Raw genomic sequence first — 24,535 nt, forward strand, 5'->3', positions numbered from 1 at the left:
CCATGTCACTCCATTCCGACAGAAATGTAACAAAAAAACTTGACCTGCCCCTATCTTCTGGGAACACCCTCTGTCTCCCCAGATCTAGGCCTCAGAAGACTACTGAAGAGAAATGACCAAAACGTCAGCCAAGTGGCTTGCTTTGGCGGCAGATACTAGCAGACCCAACTCCCAGGAACCTTTATTCTGCCCCAACCTAACTGCACTCTAAAATGGAAGTTTTAAATATTTACTTTTGTTCTCTGAAAATCTTGCTATAACTTGCCATGCTTGCCTTAACCAGTCTTAATGAAAGCAATTATCCAGAAGGTTCTATTAGCGTAGAGTTTAGACAGGTTAATGACTGTCTTCTCCTGAGAGCAAACTACTCCCCACTGGGAAGTCGCCTCCCACTGCACTGAGAAGACACAGGGAGGGGCAAGCAGTGTCTTGGGTTGGCCTGAGTCTGACTTGACTGTAGGGGCTGTGTAATATCTTTTATGCACAGAGGAGAGATTCCTGTAAATCACCCCTACCCCCAGGTGGTTGTGGAGTTTGAAGGCCATCCATCTCTAAGGTGGAAAGTCACACAGATCCAAAGGGTTCTTTCAGGTTAAGGAGAAAGCATCTACAGACTGAGAATTCAGAAACACATGGCTCAACTAACCTAAGCCCATGGGGGCTCCCAGAGACTGAAGCTTGGTCTTCCTGTGGGTCCCCCAGGAAATGGAGCAGGGGCTATCTCTGACATGGACTCTGTTGCCTGTTTTCAGATTAATTTCTCCTAACGGGGTTGCCTCATATGGCCTCAATGGAAGAGGACAGTCCTGATGCAACTTTATGGGGCGGGGTGGGCTGGTAAGGGGGGTGGGCACCCCCCTTTTCTGAGAGGAGGGGAGGGGGGAAGGGAGAAGAGGAAAGAGGGCTGGAGGGTGGGGCTGAGAGGAGAGGAGAAATGGTGTGTTCAGGATGTAAATAAATTAATTAATTTTAAAAAAGAAAGAAAAGAAAAGAAACATATGACAAGGGGCTGAGGAAACGGCCAGTTTGGTAAAATTCATATTCTCTCTCCTAGTGTATGTGAGGCCAGGAGTCATACCTCAGCACTTTAAAACAATATGCGACTAGCAACTGCTCTTTTGTGGATCTCCTGATTTCAGAAATCCAGGATACGCAAAGTCAAAAGCGCAGCTTGATAGAAAGCCTCTCAAAGTCCTACCCCTTTTCAAAGGCAGGAAGACAGATGCGTCTCTTCGCTCCCATGAAAACAGCTTTGTGCCGCAGCAGTTGGTTCTGCATTTTAAACTCTCCACGACCAGAATGGGTCTGAGGAATTTCGCGTCAATTCAAACAGGTAAAGAAGAAAACAGCAAAAGACAAGAGAGCGCCTGGGAGAAAGCAGATGTGACAGTGGCTGTGGCCGTCTGCAGAAACGATGCCATCTGTGAGCCGCCATCGCTGCTGTCTGCTCATACCTCATTAAGCCAAATTACAGCAAGCGATGGCTGTCACCTTCTGATCAAAACAAACAAGCCTAATTTCAGCACGTCCCAGTCCTGTTTCTGATAGGAAGAGCAACCCTATGTAGAGGCTTCCATCCCCATACCTGTGTGGGCCGCCTCCAGGGCTGAGGAGACCTCACAGGCGGAGTAGTGCTTGTCAGATGTGCAAGAAGTCCGGGACACGTTCTTAGCACTGCACAAACAGGTGCGATGGTACACACCTGCAACCCCAGCCCTCCAGAGGTGGAGGCAGGAGGATTAAGAGTTTAACGTAACCCTTGACTACACAGCAAGATGGAGACTGGACTGTTCCAATTAATAAGTAAATACATAAATGTGAACACCTCTTACATTATTTTTATAATGAGTCACCAAGAGACAGCTCAATGGATGGCCTTAGTGTGGCACCTCAGCCTACAAAATGGCAGAGGCACGTCCCCCTTTTGACAACATAGCAGTCAGATTTCCAGGGGGCTTTTGAGGAATTCCCAAAGCAGGCAAGTGACAGACAGGGCATGCCAGGGGTGAAGGAAGATACGGCCACCCAAGCTGTGAAGGATCTCCGCTGTACAGGAGCTGACCTGATGTACCCAAGACAAAGGTACTCAGTGAGACAAACACTTACTACACATCTGTTTGCTCCCACTGACTCCCGGCAACGGGGTGACGTTCTTGTATTGTTTAATTAGCCTGTCACTTCCGTGGTTACTCTTCATACTGTTTGGATTTAGAGTCACCTAGGAGACACATGTCTGGGCATGTCTGTGAGGGCATCTACAGAGCAGGGAGACTCAGCCTCAGCCTGGCAGCACCATCCCATTGGAGGAGACCTGGACTCAATAAAAGGAGAAAGGGAATCACGCAGGGGCATTCAAGCTTCCTGATGTCAGATGCAAAGTGACCGGTCAGTTCGTGCTCCTGTTGCCATGACTATCCAGCCATGATGGGACTGTGCTCTTGAAGTATGAGCCAAAATAAAGCCTTCCGCTCCCTAAATGTTTTTGGCCGGGCGTTTAGTCCCAGCAACAGGAATGTGATTAGTGCAAGTTCAGTATCCTAAGTCATACTGCCAAATGGGCACTACTACCCCACACCACAGAACAGGAAACTCAGGTGAAAGGTCAACAAACATGCCCACTCTACTAAGACATGTTCCCAACAGATAGGGAGGCAAGTCATGATTGATGATTAGTGTAGGAGGGATGAGCCCACTGTGGGTGGTGCCATCCCCTGCGCAGATAGTCCCAGACTGTATAAAAACAAGCTGAGAGAGTTATGGAGATCAATACAGTAAGTAGCGCTCATCTGGGGTTGCTGCTTCAGACCTGTGTTGAGTCACTGCTTGTTCTTTCATGATAAACTACACGCTATAAGCTGAAATAAACCTTTCCCCCCGAAAGTTGGTTGTGGCCGGTGTTTTATCACATCAATAGAAAGTAAACGAACACACGAGTGATCCTTGAACTCCCTCTATATTGAAGAGGATGACTTTGAACTCCTGGCTCTCCTGCTTCATCCTCCTGAGTGTAAGGATCCTGACGGGCTTGCGACACCATACCAGGCTCACATAGTGCTGAGGACAGAGCCCCAGGCATCGTGCGTGGGAGGCAAACTCTCTGCCATCTAAGCTGCCTCCTTAGCCCAAGTTTTCCCACCTGAGTTTTGACTGGTCCCCCTTCCCTTGCACCGCCCCGCCACATGTGTTTTGACCATTGCTTGAAAGTCACAGCTCACCTCTTCATCGTCCAGCCTGAAGCCCTTCCTCTTCAGCCGATACTGACAGAACAAGGCAGAACCCTCATAGTCTCACTCAGAACTCTCCTCATGAGCAACTTCACCCTATCTTTCCGGTTTCATCTTCCGCTTCCATCTTCCGCTTCAGGTGCCCTACATACACTGGGGAGGGTACTTTACGCTATAACTTATTTTCCCTGAGTCATTAGATGCACCCTCTCACATACACACACACACACACACACACACACACACACACACACACACACACACACACACACACTCCGCTCCAAATTAATAAAATGGGCTTTCTTCTATGCAGCATTCTGCAATTTAAATCCATTCTCTCATGCTACCAGTGGCTTTTTCATGAAAAGAAATAATTACCTTTCACACAAGCAGAAGCAAAATTGCTCCTGCCAAAACTGCACTGGTTGTGGGCCAGGAAAGGCGTTAAGGTCAGGATTCCAAAATAAGCTTTGGGAGTTTAGAATGTAATCTATTTTGTTGGAGGACTCACAGACCAGTCACGAAACTAAACAGGGTGAGGAGTGAGCAAAGCATCACAAACAAGCCCATTTGAAGGAAGAGGACATTTAAGTCTCTTCCATGTAAACAAGGAAACCTTAACACTGGAATCTATCTATACCTTTATCTATCACTAATGTTGGGGTGTGAGGATGTGCAAATGAGTGCAGGTACCTGCGGAAGCCAGAAGAGGATGTTGGATCCTCTGGACCTAAATGCAACTGGCTTTAAGCTGCTCAATCTGGATACCAGGGACCAAACTCAGGCAGTAGGTACTTTTAACCATGGAGATATCTTTCCAGTACATATTTGATGATGATGATATGTATGTGTACGTGTATATGTAACAGTGTGTGTGTGTGTGTGTAGCAGTACCTGTATGCTGTGTTCGAGTTTGTGGAGTTGGCTCTTTCTTGTCACTTTTATGTGGGCTTCAGGGACTGAATTCTGGTTGCCAGGCCATCTGGTCACTTAGTGAACCATCTTGTCAGCCCTGAGCTGGACATCTGGCTTCCCTGAGCATCACTGAAACTGAATCTAGCTGCCATCGGACTGCAGTGAAACCTTGGGGACTGGAATTCCATGGCACAGCAAGCCTGACATTTGAGGCTGAAGAATCCTCTGTTGTGTGGGCTGCTCTGGATACCAGAGGCGGCGAGGCAGCGTTCTGAGTCTCTTTCCATGAGATATAAATAGGACCTCCCAGCTGTGACAAGTGCAACCGACTCCAGATAGGGCCAAGTGTTCCCAAAGGGTGTGAAACTGCCCAGAGCTGAGAGTCACTTCTGAGGACACACAGCCCCGAGGATCAGCACTACTTGCTGCACTTAAACTGCATTCTTCTTTCTAATGATAAAAATCAAAACACCCTTGACCACACAAAGTGGGGAAAAAAAAAATCACACCAACAATGATAGTTGATTCCTGGGACACTGCCAAAGATTCTAACAAGTATTCAGGGGTGTGTGTGTGTGTGTGTGTGTGTGTGTGTGTGTGTGTGTGTGTGTGTGTGTTGGGGGGGGTGTGCATGTCTATGTGTATGCATATACTTACATTAATATGCATAGGAAGGTCAAAAAGACTTCACCTGGATGTTTGTTCTGTTGCATGTGCTGTCTGTCTTGGGGTGTGTGGGGACGCAGGTAGGCTGAACACATGTGTGATTAGCAATGCTCTCTTTTATCACCTTCCACCTTATTCCCCTAAGACAGGGTCTCTAAGTGAGCTGGGAGCTAAGGTGGTGGGCAGCAAGCCCCAGCTATCCTGCTGCACCTATCCTCATAGAACTAGAGTCAGCCTTTTACATGAGCGCTGGAGATTTGAACTCGAGTCCTCCTGTTTGGGCAGCAATCATTCTTTGGCACTGAGTCCTCTCCCAGGCCCATCTTGCTTTTAAGACTGCCCTGGAGCTGGCCGAGTAGGGTAGCCTGGCTAACTAGAGAGCCCTGGGGCTCCTCCCTCCTGTCTCAGTCCCCAGCAATGGAATTACAAGTGTGCAAAACCAGGCCTGGTTGGTTTGTTCTCTCTCTGTCTCTGTCTCTGTCTGTCTGTCTGTCTGTCTGTCTGTCTCTCTCTCTCTCTCCTTCTCCCTCCCTTCTCTCTTCCTTTCTTTTCATTAACATAAGTTCTGAGGCTCAAATTCAAGTCCTCAGGCTTACAAAGCAGCACTTTATCAATCGAGCTATTCCCCCGCCCCCAGCCATGCATTTTAGTTCTTCATGACTAAACTCAAAACACCCATGACCACACAAAGTAAAAACCACGCCAACAATGTCATGCACCTTCTGCAAAGATGGTGGAACACTGACCTGTCCTCAAGTCCTCACTGCTGCCTTGCAAAGAACAGAACAGAAAGCCAGTGTGGACCTTGTTTGTGTGGTGCATCCTGTAACCCCATCTCTTCTGGCCCAGGCTCAGCATCCAGGGCCCCACTCAGCTGGCCAATCCCTGACCCTGGGAAAGTGACCCGGGGAGCCCCAGCCTGGGTGGGGAGCCGGGACACTTCAGGCCCTTCTTCAATACAAGTGCTACTAAGGGCTCACAAACAAGGAGGGAACACAGGTGTAACTTAATTTCAAGGCCCATTAGCAGCACAGAGGGGGGAATTACACTGCTAAAGGCAAGTTCCAGAACTCAGCAGGGACCTTTTTCAATTTCCAAATGGTAAGAACAATAATTATGGCGGTTGTTTTTCAGAACAACATGCAGGTTCGAAGACACTGCACTTCCACCCGAAGTATTGGAAACACCGTGTGTGGCAAATGTGATTTGAGAAATAAAGGACTGCCTAGGAATCATGTTGGATTAAATACCAAAAGAGTCAGTGAGTTGGGCCTCAACACTGGATTTTGTGACCGTATTTCCTGACTGACTGTGCAGCTGTAAAGAATACAATACAATATGCATGCTATCGGGTTTTTTTTTCCTCTTATAGAACAGCCAGTCAATAGCAGGCACGCAGTCAGCGTCTGTGTGACAGCAACTGGTTATTGTTAATATATGTGTTGTGGCTAGAATTCAACGCCAACGTGATGGGATCTAAAACCACCTAGAAAACAAACTTCTGGGCTTGTCTGTGAGGAAGTCTCTAGATTGGGTGGGAAGACCTAGTCTAAATGTAGGCAGCACGTTCACAGGCTATGCTTCTGGACTGAATAGAAAGGAGAAAGTGTGCTGCACAGCAACCAGCATTCATTTCCTGACTGGATGATGCCAAGTGAGCAGCTTCCTCATGATCTTGCTGCATGACTTCCCACTGTGATGGACTGAACTCCCAAACAGTGAGCCAAAATAAGCCCCACCTCCTCCCTCCCTGCGCTCCCCCGCCCCCCACCCTCCCTTAGTTTGCTTTTGTCAGGCATTTTTGTCACAGGAACGAGAAAAGTAACTAATACAGTTAAGTAAATAAATGCATGCGTGCACACACCCAAGCCTCTGTTGTAGCGTGCTATGTGGTGTCCTCTCTTCTAGAATGTTCCAGTCTAGAGGTGCAGCTCTCATACTCCACAGAGGGTCCCCAGCATTGAATCACTGATGCTAACCTTAGCCACCACCCACAAGAGAGGGCCTTGACTCCCTGCATGGCATCAACTGCAGTCTGAGAAAGGGAAAAGAGATGCCAAGTTCTGTCTCCAAGCAAATCACCATCAGGTGGAATGGTGCGAAGAGCATCATCCAGGAGAGCCCCGTCTGCCCTGCCCCCCACCCCACCCCACCCCCACCCCCCCACCCCCCCCACCCCCCCCCGTGAGCACTATGGCTGAGTTCTGTCAGCAGGCAAGGCTTTGACTATGGCTGTATGGAGAGAAAGAACAGCCATCCTCAGGAGCAAGCCCAGACACAATCATGTGTCTTCATGTAAACTGCCCACCCTCCATGTGCCCCTGCGCCAGTCCTCTGCGCGCCATCACTTAGAAAGCGAGAGAGAAGCAAAATACATTCCAAAGCGCTAAGCTTCCAACTAAGTATGATGGACTATGCATGTGTATGGAGAAGCCCACCCAGATGAAACCCAACACCTTGTACGTGACCCCTAAAAAATCAAAAACAAAACCAGAAAAAGAAAATTTCTGGGTTTGGAATGTGGTTATGTATCTGTGAAGTCAACCTTGGCTTCTCAGGTCCTCCCACCTTTTTGTTTTCAAGACAGGATCTCTCTCACTGGCCTGGAACTTGTCAAGCAGGTAAGGCTGGGTGTCTGGTGGGTATCTAGCAAGCCCCAGGGACCTGCCTGCCTCCACCTCTGCAGCTCAGAGGTCACATTGGGCTTTTTAAATGTGGGTTTTGGGGATCAAACTCAGGTCCTCAGGTTGACAAGGCAAACTCTTTCCAGCCCCCAAATATGCTTTTCTAAAAACCAAAATTCACCATTTGCTCCATGCTTGTAGTGGGAGGGATCAAACCCAGGCTCTTGAACCAGCTGGGAAAATGCTCAACTATTCAGCAATGTTCTCCTGGTCCCATGAAAGCAGAAACTTGACAAGGAAGCATTCAAGCCTTCCAAAGGATAAATGTGGGTAAATTAATTTACTTTGCAATTGAGGGGGAGGGTGGAGACTTTTGTGATCTGCTCTCTCATTTCTTTGATTTCTCTTCCTCTCCGACAAGATACACAGGGCTCACAAACGTGCTTTAATCTAATCTTTTTTATTTTAATAAAGTTCATTTTCCACCTTAAATTTCTCTAAGGACACATTAACGCTGACAGAACAAGGAAACAAAAACAAAAACCCAAGGATGACAAATTTGGAAAAAGGGCCAGCTTAGAAAAAAAGTCACAGAGAATGCAACTAAACAGAGCAAGGAACTCACATGCACGCATACTCACACGCACGCATACTCACACGCACGCACGCGCGCGCGCATACACACACATAATACTGTTCCTTCTAAAAAAAATAATAAATCTAGTGAACACTCTTTCAACTGCGATGGTGCCCAATTTAGAAGCAGTTTACACTCAACCAGAAGATAGATCAGCAAGCAATAAGACGCAACAGTAAGCAATCAGAACCATCCGCGAGCTGAACCACACCAGAGTAAGCGCTAAAGACACGCCAGGGAGAGCATTTCGGAGCAATTACCACATGTCTTCATGCTGGAAGGAAGAAAGAAAAACCTCACTTAAGTTGGGTTAGAGCCCCATAAAAATGAACTCCCTTACAGCTCCCGAGCCATTGCTGAGATGACAAAGGGGCTCTGAGGACCAACAGCACAGCCATGAACCAGCGAAGCAATGGCAGGCTGCTCATAGGTGAGAATTATTAACGCACAACTCTTTCATCCTCCTCTACGGCAATCTATCTGTAAGCATGGGAGAGAGTACAAAACAAAGCAGAACATGTGCTGGGTAGCTGACAAGACAGAAAGGAGCCTTCAGCATCTGGGGAAATGAAAGAGACCATCCAGCAAAGCCTCGTGCCTTCCTAAGAAAGAGATGGTTTTTTATGCACAGAGGGACTGCATCCTGTCAGCTATAGCAGCAGATTGCAATACAGAGAGGCGCTTTCTATGAGAAAGGCTAATACTCTAGGAAGCTCAGCACTCCTTTTCCAGGACCTTTCAGAAAATGGTGATGTCTCTGTTCTAGACCTCGGTGGTTTGAACGAGAATGAATGGCCCCGCAGGCGATACATGTTTAAATACTTGGTCCCCAGGTGGTGGAACTGCTTGGGAAGGATTAGAGAACGTGGTCCAGAGGAGGAGGAGGAGGTGTGTCACTGCACACGGGCTCTGAGGTCTCCAAGGCCCATGTCATTCTCAGCTCTCACAGCCTCGTTTGTAGATGGAGACGTGAGCTCTCAGCCACTGCTGCAGCACCATGCCTGCCTGCCTGCCTGCCTGCCTGCCGCCATGCTCCCCTTCCCGACAGTTAGGAGCTCTAATGCTCTGAAATCGTGAGCCCCAAATTCAGCACTCAACGTCCTAAGGTTGCCTTGGTCAGGGTGTTTTAATGACAGCAATACAAAAGTAATTAAACCACATACTGGGAACCTTGTGGTGCTTTAGAGATTGAAACGGGAGGTGACTGAATCATAAAGAGTTTCTTTCCTATAAGCTGTTAGAAGGGTGTGAAGTCACTTGTGTGAGGATGATGATTGTCCACTTAATGGGCTCTAGAATCTCCAGAAGGTAAGCTTCTGAGCATGTCTATAAGGGAGTGTCTGGGAAAACTGAGACCTACCCTGAGAGTGACACCATTTATTGGCTGTGTATTCCCCGAATAAACAAAAAGAGAAAGGCTGGCAGAGCAGCAGCATCCACCTCCCTATCTCCCTCTGCTTCCTGCCTGTGGATGCCATGTGACCAGATGCCTCCCCACCACTACCGACAGAGGGACTGTGTAACCTCAAACTGTGAGCCAGAATAAGCCCTTCCCCCTTAAGCAGCACTCGCCAAAGGACTTTGGCATAGAAAGTAAAGTAACTGAGACGGAGGCATGAGTGGCCTTGTGGACACTGTGGTACCAGGGGCTTGTCCCTTTCCCAAATACTTAAACGCAGGAAAACATGTCAAAGTACTTGTTTCTCAAGTATTCAATGGGTAGCCCCTGCAAGAACAGTCCCCAGGGCCTGGCTAGCATCCCATTTGGAAGCTTTTACCTCATGTCATTCCAGAGTTTACCCATAATACTGTGCGCGCTGAGACCTGACACTCAGGAAAAGCACAGCCTCTCTCCATAGCTTGGTCTCAAACTTAGACAGCTAAAGGTCACAAGGTTACAGAGCAAGGAGAAAGTGATGGTGTAAAAGTTTATCCAGGCCATAGGCTGAGCACGGAATGACAAACACCATCCTGGGGGCTTAGCAAATGGCTCGGTAGGTAAAGCGCTTGTCCCATGCTCATGGGGACTTGAGTACATACATAAAAATGCGCCTGTAATCCCAGAACTTCTGAGGTAGGGATGGGGGGGGCAGTCTCTTGGGGCCAGTCAGGACAACCCAACCAGTGGTCTGGCCAGTGAGAGACCCTGTCTTAAATAAAGTTGAAAGCAACTGAGTAAGACATACGGTTTTGACTTCTCAACTCTACAGACGTGTTGAAGAGTAAGTAGCACATGTACACACACAGAGACATAGAGACAAAGAGAGACAGAGACAGAGACACAGAGAAGAAAACACTGTCCTATCTTCCAATTCAGATAATGCAGAACCTTGCTGAAGTCAGGCAGGAGCTGCCTATAAGCATCCCCCAGTGGGAACGGGTACCGAGAGCAGAGCCTGGAGAGGCACAGCGCCCACTTATTAATAAGCAGCTCAACACAGGGGGAGGCTTCCTTGTCTAATTACAGAAACTGCTGGAAATGGCAGGGAAGGCAGGATTGATGGCCTAGATGACACTGTCTCTGTGTTGTAATTAAAAGTTATTTTTAACACTTTGGTGAGATACTGGGATTATTAGAAATATAGTTTGTGAATTAAAACTCGGTAAAGGGCAAAAGGTTGAAGAGAAAAGTAATTTACCCAGCCTGCATAATGGGAAATACGAACTGTTTTGACATTGAAGGGTAGGAAAGGGGAGAGGGAAACTTCCGCTGTTGGCTCCGTGAGTTGTCATAAGGAAAGCGAGGAGAGAAAGCGACCGGGGTGTGTGGATAACTAGGCTGCTTTTATTCTTTTGTTTATTGATTGTAGTGTCCCAGTGTGACTGGGAACTGGCTGTGTAGCCGTGGATGGACACTAAATTTCTGATCATACTAATTCCACTTCCTGAACACAAGCATGGAGAGTATGCTATGAGCTGCCACTCCCTGTTTTAGGCAGTGCAGGGGAGGGGACCCAGGGCTTCATGTATGACAGGCAAGCCCTCTGCCAACACAGCTGCATGCCCAGTCCCTGCAAATTCAAAAGTAACACAGCTACTTAACTTCATCTTCTAGATATATATGGGTTGGGGGTCGGGGTCTTTTGCCTGCGCATATGTCTGTGTACCATGTGTGTGCCTGATGCCTGAGGAGGCCATAAGAGGGCATCCGATCCCCTAGAACTGGCGCTACAGACAGTTGTGAGCCATCACGTGGGGGCCAGGAATCAAACATAGGTCCTCTGGAAGAACAACTGTGCTCTTAGCAGCTGAGCCATCTTTCCGGCACCTTAACTTGTATCTTCTAATGACAGTTAGAGAACGCCACATATGAGGACTCCAGGCAGCTTATGCACAACCACTCATCCAAAGTGCCTCACCTCCATTCCACCAGATACCGGGTCACCCTAACAAGAGGAATTGGGGGCCACATGCAGGCAGCCCCAGGGATGGACTCCAAGACATTGTGGTGCAAGGGTAGGCCCAATGCAAGCTGTGGACAATGGCCTTTGGCCATAAGACTTAGGCTTTGCTTTTAACCATCTGCCTTCTCTTGTCTGAGATTCCAGTTTTAAGAAGGGGCCAGGTGAGGTGCATCCCTGCGGCAATCACAGGAAGGGGTCCATGAGTGCTCATGGCATCCGGCCGGAAGAAGGAAGGCTCTTCCATCCCCTCCAGCACTACTTGTATACCCACAGAGGCATTTTGTACAGTGGCAAGCACACCTTAGCAAGAAGGGGGAGAGGAGCTACCACAGGCAGTAAGTAGTAAGTCACCGTAAACTTCCAGGATCTTGGGGCTTCATATTTATTGTGTTGCCTACCTACTGCTTATTTTTACTTCTTGAGACAGGGTCTCACATAGCCCCCCAGGTTGGCTTCAAACTATGCCACAGATGGTGGCCTTGGATCCCCGATCCTCCTGCCTCCACCTTGAGCCCTTAGATTACAGGTATGTACCAACACTCCTGGTTTAGGAGGTATAGGGTCTTGAACCCAGGGCTTTGTATATCACAGGCAGGCACTCTACCAACTGAGCCACACCCTAGCCCATGAATTTCCTTTCTTTCTTTCTCTCTTATAACCTTGGGAACCTGCCTTACAGGCAGGGAGTTATGTTCTCCGCTTGCCAGAGTAACATCTGCGTAATGGAGAAATTGTTTTACATGCTTCTTCCATTTTCTTTTTTCCTTTTTCTTACGAATAAAATCATTGGTTTGTATCTGCCTGCAGCCACTGACAGTTTATTTCACACTCTGGGTCACAAAGCAGGACTACCTCATCTTCTGTTTAAACTCTTCCAGCTTTGGCCCTTAGGCCTGTTAGCTTCCTGGGAGAAGCTCCAATAGCCCAGGAGAGCCTCAAATTCACTGTGTAGCTGAGGATGACCTTGAACTCTCACTCTGGAGTGCTGGGATTACAGGAGTTCAAGGCCACATCCGGCTTACAAACAGCTAGCTGACTGTCATAACTGACAGGAGTCGGGAAGGAAGAGAGCTCATCCGGTGCGAGGTTCTCCGATAACCTCTGCATCTGTGTTCTGAATCTTGGCAGTAGAACTCAATCCTAGGAGCTCTTTATCTGCACACGGGTTAGAGAAGCCACCAGTTATTCTGAGGGGACCACCAAAGCGTCCTACTATCTGTTACTCCAAAAAATAAATTAAGCTTGCCTTCACAACAGCCATATCCAATTTCTGGAATTTATATTGCACCAGGAAGAGTCTTGGTGCTGGGGTCTCCAGTAGAGCTCGGTCCCATAACTGGACAGGGAAGAGCCATCCTTACCTGCCACATTAATTTTTTCAAGCGATACCAAGCTGGGGACAGCCGTGGTGGAGTTGGTAGAATTTGCTCCTGTGCCGTTGACAAGATTATCCACCTTGGACTCGAGCTTGCCGATGCGCTGCAGAATGTTATCCAGCAACACCGCAAGCGTTTTCTTCAGATCTGCGGAAGAGAGAAAGGAAACTGAAAACTTCCGCAGGCTCTGCTGTGCACGGCCACCCTGTGGCCTGTGGGCAGTGACTCATACACTTAGGACACCGGGACATAGTTTCTCAGGGCTTTCCATGGTAACTTTATCGTTTGCGCATGATGAAGTGTTGAACTACAATGTAAAAAAAAAGTGGGACAGAGGCTGGGGAGATGGCCCAGTGACTAATATCGCTTCTTCTTTTTTTTTCCCCTTCTTTCTTTTTTAAAATATTTTATTAATTTATTCATATTACATCTCAACTGTTAGCCCATCCCTTGTATCCTCCCATTCCTCCCTCCCTCCTGCTTTCCCCCTACTCCACTCCCCTATGTCTGTGATTGAGGGGGACCTCCTCCCTCTGTATATGCTCATAGGGTATCAAGTCTCTTCTTGGTACCCTGATATCCTTCCTCTGAGTGCCACCAGGTCTCCCCATCAAGGGGACGTGGTCAAAAATGGGGCACCAGAGTTCGCATGAAAGTCAGACCCCACTCTCCGCTCAACAGTGGAGAATGTCCTGTCCATCAGCTAGATCTGGGTAGGGGTTCGAAGTTTACTGCTTATATTGTCCTTGGCTGGGGCCATAATTTGAGCAGGACCCATGGACCCAGATCCGCATGTCATAATGTTCTTCTTATAGGTTTCTAGGACCCTCTGGATCCTTCTATTTCCCCATTCTCCCATGCTTCTCTCACCTAAAGTCCCAATAGGATGTCCTCCCCTCTGTCCCACTTTCCTGGTAAGTGAAGACTTTCATGGGACATGCCCCTTGGGCTAGTGTCCAGATATAAGTGAGTATATACCATTTGACTCTGCTTCTGGGTTAACTCACTCATTATGATCATTTCTAGTTCAATTCATTTGCCCACAAATTTTGGGACTTCCTTTTTTTTAATAGCTGAGTAGTATTCCATGATGTAAATGTACCACAGTTTCTTTATCCATTCTTCTACTGAGGGACACTTAGGTTGTTTCCATGTTCTGGCTATGACTACAGCTCTGAGGATTTGTGAGCGGTCCTGGCTACAGGGTCGTGGAAAGTGCAGACAGCTTGGAGCTGATGGCACTCTGAAACAGACCTGTCTCTGGGCTGCTGCTACTGACCCTGCACTCTCCAACAGACAGAACCTAACTGGATCAGCTCCCACAGACCCGGAAGGATCTCCCATGCTCTCAGGAGAGGCTGGATGCTTCTTCAGTGTTTAGAGGCAGAGCTAAAAGACAGCTACAGCCCTGAAGATCTGATCCAGCTGGGGTCTTTGCTACAAAGCGACAGGAAGGACAGGCAGCTGGGACCAACCTACCCAACCAGAGTGCTTGTGTGCTGACCTTGTTCTAGGTCCGGAAACAGCTGATCTGAATTACAGCAGTAAGATGAAAGGATCCAGACAGAAACCTACTTCTGCTGCCTCAGTCTGGAGCCTAAGGTGTAGAGCAAAATCTCCAGGAGTGGAAACCAGATCACCTGCCTGTCCCAGGGAAATACTCCCTGATCCCCACAGGAAAGGGCACCCGACCTATAATCATTCACCACCTATCGGTCACCAGAAGCTACCTCCCAACATCAGAGACACCAAAATGACAAGAGGACAGTGAAAGAACACAAACAAAAACCAAAACAGTTTGGCATCTCCAGATCCCAGCAATCCCAATGAAAGCAACCCAGAGAACCCAAAAACAAGCGAAATACGAGAAAATGACCTCAAGTCCTTAGCAAGGAAGATGATAATGGAAGAAACGAATAAAATCTGTAAACAACTGGAGGAGGATGCAAATAAGAAGGTTGAAGACATAAAAGAGTCATATAAAGAGGCACTGGAGGAATTTCAGAAAAATACAAACAACCAGATGAAGGAAATCATTAAAACAGTTCAAGATCTGAAGCTAATATTGTTTCTGCCTTAGCATGAGGACCTGAGTCCAGATGCCTAGCAGTCACATAAAGAAGAGCTGTGTGTGGCCATGTACACCCGTGACCCCAGCACTAAGGAGTGGAGGGTATGGGGAAGACAGGAGAGGACTGCCAGGGCTTTCTGCCTGCCAATATGGCTCCGGGGTTCAGTGAGAATCCTTGTCCCAAGATAATAAGATGGAGAAAGAGAAAGCAGGAACCCCAGCACGCTCCCCTGGTCTGTCCACCCACATGTGTGCCTGCAAACACACACACACACACACACACACACACACACACACACACACACACACACTATACCACATGCACACACATCCTTTTCTGGAGCCCGTAGGCACCTACACTCATGTGGTACACACACACACTGGTACACATACCTATGAAGAAACACTAAAACAACAAAAAAAGGAGGGTGGGGAGGAGACAGAAAGAGAGCAGAAGTGGGGTGGCATACTACACAGAGAAGATGCCAAGCCCAGGCTTGTATTCTTACAAATACACACAGTGCCCAGCACACTACGGCACTCAGGGAATATGCTTTATGTGAGCAAATGAATAAAACAGATAAACTATCACCTACTTACAAAGAACAAACAATCATCTTCACATAAATTATAGCTTTCCAGGTGAGAAAATTATTTCTCACCTTTGTTAAAAGGTGCAAAAACTGCTAACAGCTTTATTGCAATTTTAAGCAAACAGCCAACTATCTGTTGATGTTGTATCTTAATGGCAACTCATTTATTTAAGGACACTGTATAATGAAGAGTAGTTATGATAGAGTTTAAGAAGAAAACGAGGACAAGAATATTCCTTCAGGTCCTAGCATAATTTCATATTTATCATAGTCTTTACGGTTGCAGAGGCAGTAAAATGTGTCCCCAGCAGGATTATGATTTCTAATTACTGATGAACTTTCATATTTTCCTTTGTGCTTCAAGAGCCTTGGCAGTAAAATTTTAAGGCCAATATTACTACCAAAATTCTCCATGTTCCTAAAATTCACTGTACACAGTAAGGATGAGAGAGTGTAGCTAAAGACACAGAGAAGACCTCTCTGAGAAGGCAGTGGTGGCGCTTTAAAGCAAGGGGCTTCTTCAGTAAGTCTGAGGTGCAGCACACTGCAGCAGGGCAGGAGCCCTCATAGCATCTGCAAGTTCCCATTTCCAGAAGCCGTGACAGTGCATGGTGGAAAGGGCAGAAGGCATAACCAAGGACAGGGTAGAAACAGCGCTGGCCTTGCTTTTCCTTGGTGAGGAATGCTAGCTAACAGCATCCAGAGTACAGAGAGGACATCCTCTGTGAAAGGGGTTGTACATTAGTCAACTGAGGTCAATGGGGCATCCAAGACGAGCTCTCAGAAGAAACAGTGGCCCTGCTGGTGGCAGATCACGGCTCTCAGGGGTAGGATGTAGATCCTCACGAGAGGACGGCAAATCATGATTTCTCTCCTCAAACCAATTGGTATTTGAGGAAATACCAAGAAAGGCTGTACATACATGGGAGCCATCCTTCCCCGTACCCCATCTTCCCCGGCCATGATTCCTTCTTGAGTTCCACTTATTACTACTTCAGGAAAGAAGGTAGAGACAGGAGGATCCCCAGAAGCTCAACCAACTGCTCTGATGAACAAGAAACCCTGCCTCAAAAAAGGAGGCTGTCTGCTGACCTCCACATGCGCGTCATGGCATGTACACATGTACCTACACATACAAGCACTGACACACACACATTCATGCACACATGTGCACATGCACGCACACATGCACACACATGCACATGAGAGGGGGAAGGGGAAACAAACAAACAAACAAACAAAAAACACAAGGGAGTTATTATCAAGCCTGCTGGTACCCAATGAATTCATCTATGGCATTGGTTACCAAGCTCCATTTTCAGAAGGATCTGTAAAAGTTAGCCAAGGGTTCTGGGCAAGGCCAAGGCTTGCAATCCACCTGTGACAGACAGTGACTATACTTCAGTGGCACAGAATTGACTATGCAACAACCAAGGACTTACATCGAAACTGCCAAAAATAATTTCCTTCTCTGCTTGGCTCCCAACTCAAATCCCTTTCTGCCATGGCTGCCCTGAGAGGCAAGCATGAACAGGAGGGCTGCGGAGCAGGCAAAGCCAGGGCACTAATGAGAAAGGAAGGTGTTAATGAAAAGAGAATTAACCCTGACCTCCTAGAGCCACCAGCTGCCAGGAGTGTCAAGTTCCATCAATGACATATCTTAAAATTAATCCTAAAGTCACCTTTCCATGGAAAGACTATATGGTCAATGACCAAAGGATAATGCATTGATTATGTAGAAGGGCATTCACAAGAGCGCTACACACACACACACACACACACACACACAAAATAACAGTATTATTTATGCCGGATGAGAGCTGGGAAAGACTCAAACCCGGCAAGAGGAAGATCAGGTTGCACCACTCCATCTGTGAGCTAGACAGAATCCTCAAAGACGAGCATCATCTGCGTTCACTGGCGATGGCAATTCATCTGCGCTCAATAACTGGGTAGCCATCAAATGACTGAACAGCATGAAGAAACACCACAAAGAGGAGCGATCAGCTGCACATAAATACCACCCCAACTTCGAGAAGAGTATGCATGTGTATACTTGTCTAAGCGTGCACACGCGTATTCACACACACACATACACACATCTATAAGCAGTTTTAAAAGAAGGCTGGGAATGTGGCTGAGTTGGTAGACAGCTCCCCTGTATGTGCAAAGCCCCGGGCTGGTTCTGCAGCACCACGTGACCTAGGTATCGTAGTGCACACCTGTAATCTCAGCATCCAGGAGATGGAGGCAAGAGGGCTGAGAAGCACGAGACCATCCTTGGCTACACCATAAGTTCTTGGCCACTTTAGACACATGAGGCCTTAAAGAAAAGAAAAGGCTGGAGAGAAATAAACATTTTTATTTATCACTAGTAAGATCTGAATTTGGAACTAAGGCTTTATATCAGTTTTATTTCTTTATATTTCCTCATATGCTCTGTTTTCCATAAAAATTCACATTATCTCCAAAGTCACATAAGTATAAAATGCCATTTTAGATAGGTAGCAGTCCAGTGGCCTCCATGCTTAGAAAACGGCTATAATATCAAGAGAGACAACAGCTCTCAGAAACTTCTCGGTGGTGATAACTGTTTTGCTCATTTTATTCTCTTCCCCCTCCCATCCCCAACCCCCTCCTCACCCCCCCCCACCCGCCACACACACCCCCACAGGGTCACATGTAGTCTACGCTGCCCTCCATTCACTATGTCACTCTAAGTATGACTTTGGACTCCTTATCCTCCTGCCTCTCTACCTGTCTAATGTTGGGGTGACAGGTGAGCACACCACCATATCTGAGTGTGTGTGTCAGTGTTTGAACCCAGTTTCCTGAATACTAGCTAGGCTAGGCAGACACTCTTCCAGCCTTAGTTTCTATGTTCAGTTTCTGCCCTGACTTCCTTCAATGCTGGGCTGTAACCTGAAGCTGAAACAAATCCTTTCCTCCCTAAGTTGCTTTTGGTTGGAAGGGTTTTTTGTTGTTGTTGTTGTTGTTTGTTTGTTTGTTTGTTTGTTTCACAGCAACAGGAACTAGGGCACTCAGAATCCGAAGGCTGAATGCGTCTGGCACGTAGCCTCAGTTATGCCTTAACCGATGGAGGTTCAAGCAGGCTGCTGTGAGCAGTAACCGCAACAGACGTCTCCCACCTAGTTTGGCGTGTAGATAACCGCTGTCCCCCTCTGATACCTGTAGCTGTCCCCTGAGTTGAGGGAAATCACATCTACCACTTCCCAAGGCTCAGTGACTTGCTCAAAGTCACACATCTGGGATGGAGCGGGCTCTGTCCCCACCCCACATGGAAGCAGTCTCTAAGAGCTTCTGACGATCAACAGTTGCCATATCAGGAGCCCTCATAATAACTACTTGGAGCATCCTGGATGCGGAGCCCACGTGGAATTTCTTCCACTTCCTGCCTCGCTAAAAACAGGACTGTGGTTCTCACATTCATCCCAGCTGTCGGGTGGCCACACGGATAGACACAGAAGCTGTGGTCATGGGGGATGGGGCGTCACTACTCATACCCAGCTCCTACTATGTGCTGGGCAAAGCCTGGGGGCACAGTCCAGATGTGTTTGCTGTCTAGGTCTACGAGGGTGAGAAAGATGGCCTGCAAATACAGAAACTCCATGCTGGTAGGTGGCCTCCCAAGTAGGAAGGGATGAGAGCCACGGTGGGGTGGGCTTCCTGTGAGGAGGTCTGACAGACTTCTCAGACACTAAGAGTGAGCGAGAAGGTCAGAGTGAAGAAGACACAGAGGCCAGCACCTTCGAAAACGCTCATCTAAGACCCGGAACAGGGGTGAGGATGGCAGGGGACTTCTCAGGGGCTCACCGTGGCAAGAGCTCTGCCCAGCTTGTTCTGAGAGGGAAAAGGCATTGTGACACAGGTGTGAAAAGAGACATGATCATGGCGGGCTCTGCATACCAGGGAACGGAAGAGCCCTGACATGGATCCTTCCCTCAGGCCCAATACGGGAAAATTTTTTCAACAATAGGGAGGAAGATGTGCCTCTTTCTCTCTCCCTCCCTCTCTCCTTCCTGCCCTCCCTCTTCTCCTCCTCCTTCTTCTTCTCTCTCTCCCTCCCTCCCTCCCTCCCTCCCTCCCTCCCCCCCCTCTCTCCCTCTCCCTCTCTTCAATCTTCACATTGTGCTGCTGTGCTCCGGAGTGGTGTCTTTGACAGAACTGTGTGGCTGAATGTCCAGGACAGAAGGAAACACCCTAAGCTCCAAAGAGCTCCATTTTTAGGTTCCAAGAGCGCCAAGCAGCCCTTCCCTTAACCACACAAACTGTAGCCTTGTAGAGAGAGCAAGGTCTCCTCAGACAAGTCCAGGAGCCTCTCTCTCCCCTACCAGTCTCACTGCAGCAACAATGTATTTTTCCTTCAAGGGCAGGGACAGTCAGCTTCTGCCCTGGTAGTTTTCCAGGAGCCTCCACAGAAGTCCTCGTTCCCATGACAGTGCCCTTGGCCCTCTTGGTAACAAGAGAGGCAACAGCGACAACCAAACCCAAAAAGCACCTCTCCAGGCTTGCAAGTTTGTCCCCTCTCACTTCCTCCTTTGTCATGGGAGACTGGAAAGGAAACCCCTAGAAATGTTCAGAGAGTCACCTGGGAGTGCGCAGTGTAGAGTGGAGCCAATACCCTGGACATAACTATCTGAGCTGGAGAGGCACCACCAGCCTAAGGAACTGAGGGGTGCTGACCAAAGCGCAGACAGAGCTGCCTCCCCACACCTGACTGTGCCTCCTCCATCCTCAGCCCCCTCAGCCCCCTCAGCCCCCTCCCAGGTACACCTCCAGCACTCCTCTCCACAGGACCCCTCCCCTCCGTTCCTTCACACCGGGCTCTGCGCCCCGGCAGCAGGTGGGCCCTCTAGTATCCCTGGCGTGTATCTGCATCCTGCTGGGCGTTCTTTGCCTCAACCTCCCCTTGGTCCACCCGTCCTTTTGCCATGCCGCTATACACTGTGCCCAGGACTCTATCCTACCACAGAGACGCTTGAGTGGCCATGTTTGTCAGCCGTCCATCAACACATGAATGCAGAATGGAAGCATGGCACATACACACAAGGGGATTTACTCACCTGCTAGAGAAATGGAGGTTGTGGGAAGTGAGTGGCTCTGGGTGCTACCGTATTAAGTGAGGTGATGTAGACTCAGAAAGACAAATATTATATGTCCTCCCCGTATACAGAGCCTAACCTTTAATGTATATATGTATATGCACATATATACATACATATATGCTATTAATGTATGCATGTGAAGGTGTGCGCATAAGTGTAGGCTAAGAGACTAGAAAGGGGATCGTGAGGTGAGGGAAAATAGGTGTTGAGGGTTGGGAAGGGCAACAGATGCCGGTGACATGAAGGCAGAAAGGAGGCCGGGTGGTGGGGGACGGAAGGGACAAAAACAGAAGCACGAGGAAGAAAAGAGGGGAGGAGAATCAACCAAAATGAACTATGTTGAAAATACCATAAGGAAAGCTAATAATGAAAATAAGTTAATTAAAATATACAGTTCAGGAGAGGTACTTTCTTTCACCACTCAAGTCCCTCAGCCATTTTTATTTGAAAGAGGTGTGTGTGTGTGTGTGTGTGTGTGTGTGTGTGTGTGTGTGTGTGTAGGTATGTGCACACGAGTACTGGAGCCTCTGGAGCTGGAGGTACAGGTGGTTAAGCCACCAAGGAACAATGTTGGAAGAACAGAAAGCACCCCTAATTGCTGACCCATCGCTCTAGCCCCTCTGGAATTTTGGGGGTGGTTTAAACCAAATTTCCCCTGAGCTCTTTCTCCCCCCTGTGCCCCAGGGAAGAAGCAATTGCTCTGATATTCTCCTGCTACAATCAAGGGCAGGGCATTCACAGGTGCAGAAAAAGTCTTCTCCTCCCATATACACAGAGCTGAGAAAGCTGCTAGGGACACAACCAGCCAGCAAAGACAGCCCCTCACAGCCCGCCAGTCTCGAAGGATGAGACCCAGTCAGTTTAGGGCTTCAAAACTCAGCAGCGAGAAGTCAGGCAGAGTCCAAGACAAAACAGGCTACAGAACCCGGAGGCCAAGAGAAGCCAGGCAGCAGGCAAGTGGTCTGGGGTGGGAGTTGGCTAGGAGAAGCTCACAGCTCTGTTAGTCTGAGCTAGGAAGTTCCCCGGAGTAAAATCCCCCAGCATCCAGAGAGGCTGGAAGATGAGACGGGGTCACCTAAGATGTAGCTAGACCACAGAGGGGACCTAGTGTACTTCATTTTCAAAAGGAGAGAGTTCAAGTGGCCCAGGTCTGCCCTTAGGTAAGAGCATGCCTCTGGGGATGGGAATTTGGGTCAAGCAGCCTGAGAAAGATTGGGTCACCTGAGAAACGAGAACAGCATTGACTGGTGTGAGTGCCAGCATCTCTGATGGCCTGACAGGCCCAGTCCACACTGTGCTGGCCTGATATAAGCAGGTGTGGCTGGAAGGCGGGAGCCAACGCCCTCATCACCCCAAGGATGAATGCTCCCACTGTTCTGCACAGGCTGCTGGGGACCTTCCAGCAACACATCTGAGTGACCAAGACCCAAAAGGAGCTCAGAAGTCTCTTTTCATTCTGCTTTCTGTTTCTTAGTTCTTAAGAACTGGAGCAAGATTGAAAAACAGGGAAAACTGTGGCGATGTGGGTGGAAAGGAGCACTTCACCGCAGAGAGAGGTTGAAGCCTCTCCTGGTGAAACCAAGAATTCTGCAACAATTAACTTGTACCCCCAAAGGTTCCCGACATGCAGATAATATGTCTTTCACATACAGGTATTTCATGTTAAAATAACAGGGTACTAGGCTGAGGCCTCAGTGGACTGGACCTCGGAAACAGCGTCATCCATTTCCTCCAGTGACTCATACATTTGTAGTCTCATAAACTTTCTTTACAAAATTGGGCAGCAAGGAGGATTCGGGCACTAGCTCTAAGTTGCTCACATTCTCAAACCAAAGGAATCCTGGGTAGTTGCTGAATCCTTCAGGGACATGACCAGGGAACTGGCTCTGGTGACCGAGCAAGAATGAATTAGAAGGTTTCAGAAGTTTCAGAAGTGTAAGATGCCTGTTGGTGACACCAGGTTTCTTCCTTCTTTTCTTTTCGGTTTTTCCAAACAGGATTTTTCTGCCTTGCCTGTCCTGGACTCACTCTGTAAACCAGGCTGGCCTCGAACTCACAGAGTGCTGGGATTACAGGTGTTTGCCACCGTGTCCTTCCTGCTCACCATGTTTCTAAGTAATCGAATCTGTTATAAACAATTAAGAGTAGCCATGTGCCAATAAAACTTTATTTGCACCAATAAGAGGCCATCTGAATTTGGCCCACAGGCCTAACCTTGCTCAACACTCCTGCTCTAGGCTCTGTAAGCCGGGATTCTAAGGCATTAAAGATGATAAAAATCAACTACTAAATTTTGCCAACCATCAAAGCTCTATTTAGAGCATATGAAGACATTCCGCTGTGGGAATGGCAGGAGAGGTTTTCCACTCTCCCACTCGCTGACAACAGTACACATAAAGAACATACAAAGTGGGCATAATCCATTTTTGGTAATTTTTACACATACCCCCTCCTCTCTCTCTGTCTCTCTCTCTCATTCCCCTCTCACTCCTGTCTTAGATGAAAAGTTTATTTCAGATTCCTAATAGGATTCCTGTAGCTACTAGACACAGCTCCTCAATACATAGGACCAACTGTTCACCAACTATGCCTGAGACTTTTGGTTTTGGTTTGTTTGTTTGTTTGTTTGTTTTTTAACATAGCTTCTGGGGATTGAATGCAGGTCCTCATGTCCTCTGGTAAGTTCTCTCTCCCCAGTCCTGGGTTACTTTTAAAACACACACACACACACACACACACCTAGAAAAGCTAAGACCAGATGCATTTTCTCTGGAATATATCAAGGATGCCTATACTCTGAATACAAACAACTGTAAAATCACAAGTCTAGAAACATCTAACTCTTGTGTTTGTCTTACCCACAGAAAACGTTTAATAAACTGCTGATTAGAGGACATTACTGCTAAGTTGCTGTCCTTTCCAAACAAAGGTGTAACAGCTACATGCAGGATTAAAGCCATTAAAACAGCATTCACTGCAGGTAACATGAAGTGCAACACCAATATTCAGTGTTAGTTGTTTGTCCCTGGTAGACACTGATCTTTGAAACCGACAGATGACCTAAGTCAAGGCAATGAGTCATTTGACTTGTATGGCTGGGCACCTTGGGTTTGCTCTTAGACACTGGCACACAGAATGGAGTGTCATGGTTTTACTACATGACATAAAAACCAGACATTTTATTTAGACATATGAAAAGCCAGCACCTCCTCACACTGACTTTTTACAGAGGTGCTGGTAAGTCAACCTCAGGTCCTCGTGAGTTGCATGGCAACTGAGCCATCCCCCATGATTATTTCTGGCAAATCTTGAAGAGACACACTAAAAGCAGATAGCGTGGCCATCCTGCTCCTAAGAGCGGAGAAAAGAACACGGCAGCTCCCCAGCTGTGGCCACCTTCTCTTCACAGACACATACACTACAGAACGGAGCCCTGTGGAGCGCGTGGGTCCTTGTGTCTTCACACCAGCTGCCCAAGCTCAGCCCACAGCTGCATGCGTTCTAATCGTCACGTGAATTTTATGTTCTTGGGGGCATGTCCTGGACGACACTACAGAGCAGAATAGCAGCTCTCCGACAGCACCCCAGCATGCCACCTACAGCGAGAGTCCCAAACGCTAGGTCCCCCGAAGCCTAGGTTTGATGGCTCACTTTGGCAAATAACAAGAGCTGGCCCCTCTAGAAGCCTGGGTCATTCTGGAGACTCAGTGACCACAGGGCATCCTGGGAGACATAATCTCCAAGACAGTGTGACCCAAATCCCACCTGCAATATATGTTTTATTACGAGCATTTTTGTACCTTCAGGGTCAGATAAGAAGGCACAGAGAGTTTAGGTGCTAGCCACGCGAGCCTGATAGCCTGAGTTCTATCCCTACAATCCATACGGAGGAAGGAGAG

At 47.9% G+C, this 24,535-nt stretch overlaps 1 protein-coding gene across 2 annotated transcripts in view; it reads right to left on the reverse strand.

The window, feature by feature from the left end:
• Positions 1 to 24,535, reverse strand: part of MGAT5 (alpha-1,6-mannosylglycoprotein 6-beta-N-acetylglucosaminyltransferase) — a 280,628-nt gene that overhangs the window by 152,757 nt on the left and 103,336 nt on the right. For both annotated transcript variants that reach the window (XM_084785708.1, XM_084785707.1), the window contains exon 4: positions 12,832 to 12,993. In XM_084785708.1, coding sequence (XP_084641834.1) covers positions 12,832 to 12,993 — 162 coding nt within the window. The remainder of the gene's footprint in view (positions 1 to 12,831; positions 12,994 to 24,535) is intronic.

The sequence above is a fragment of the Acomys minous genome (genome assembly GCF_964271855.1).
Source record: "Acomys minous genome assembly, chromosome: 1".
Lineage (NCBI taxonomy): Eukaryota > Metazoa > Chordata > Mammalia > Rodentia > Muridae > Acomys > Acomys minous.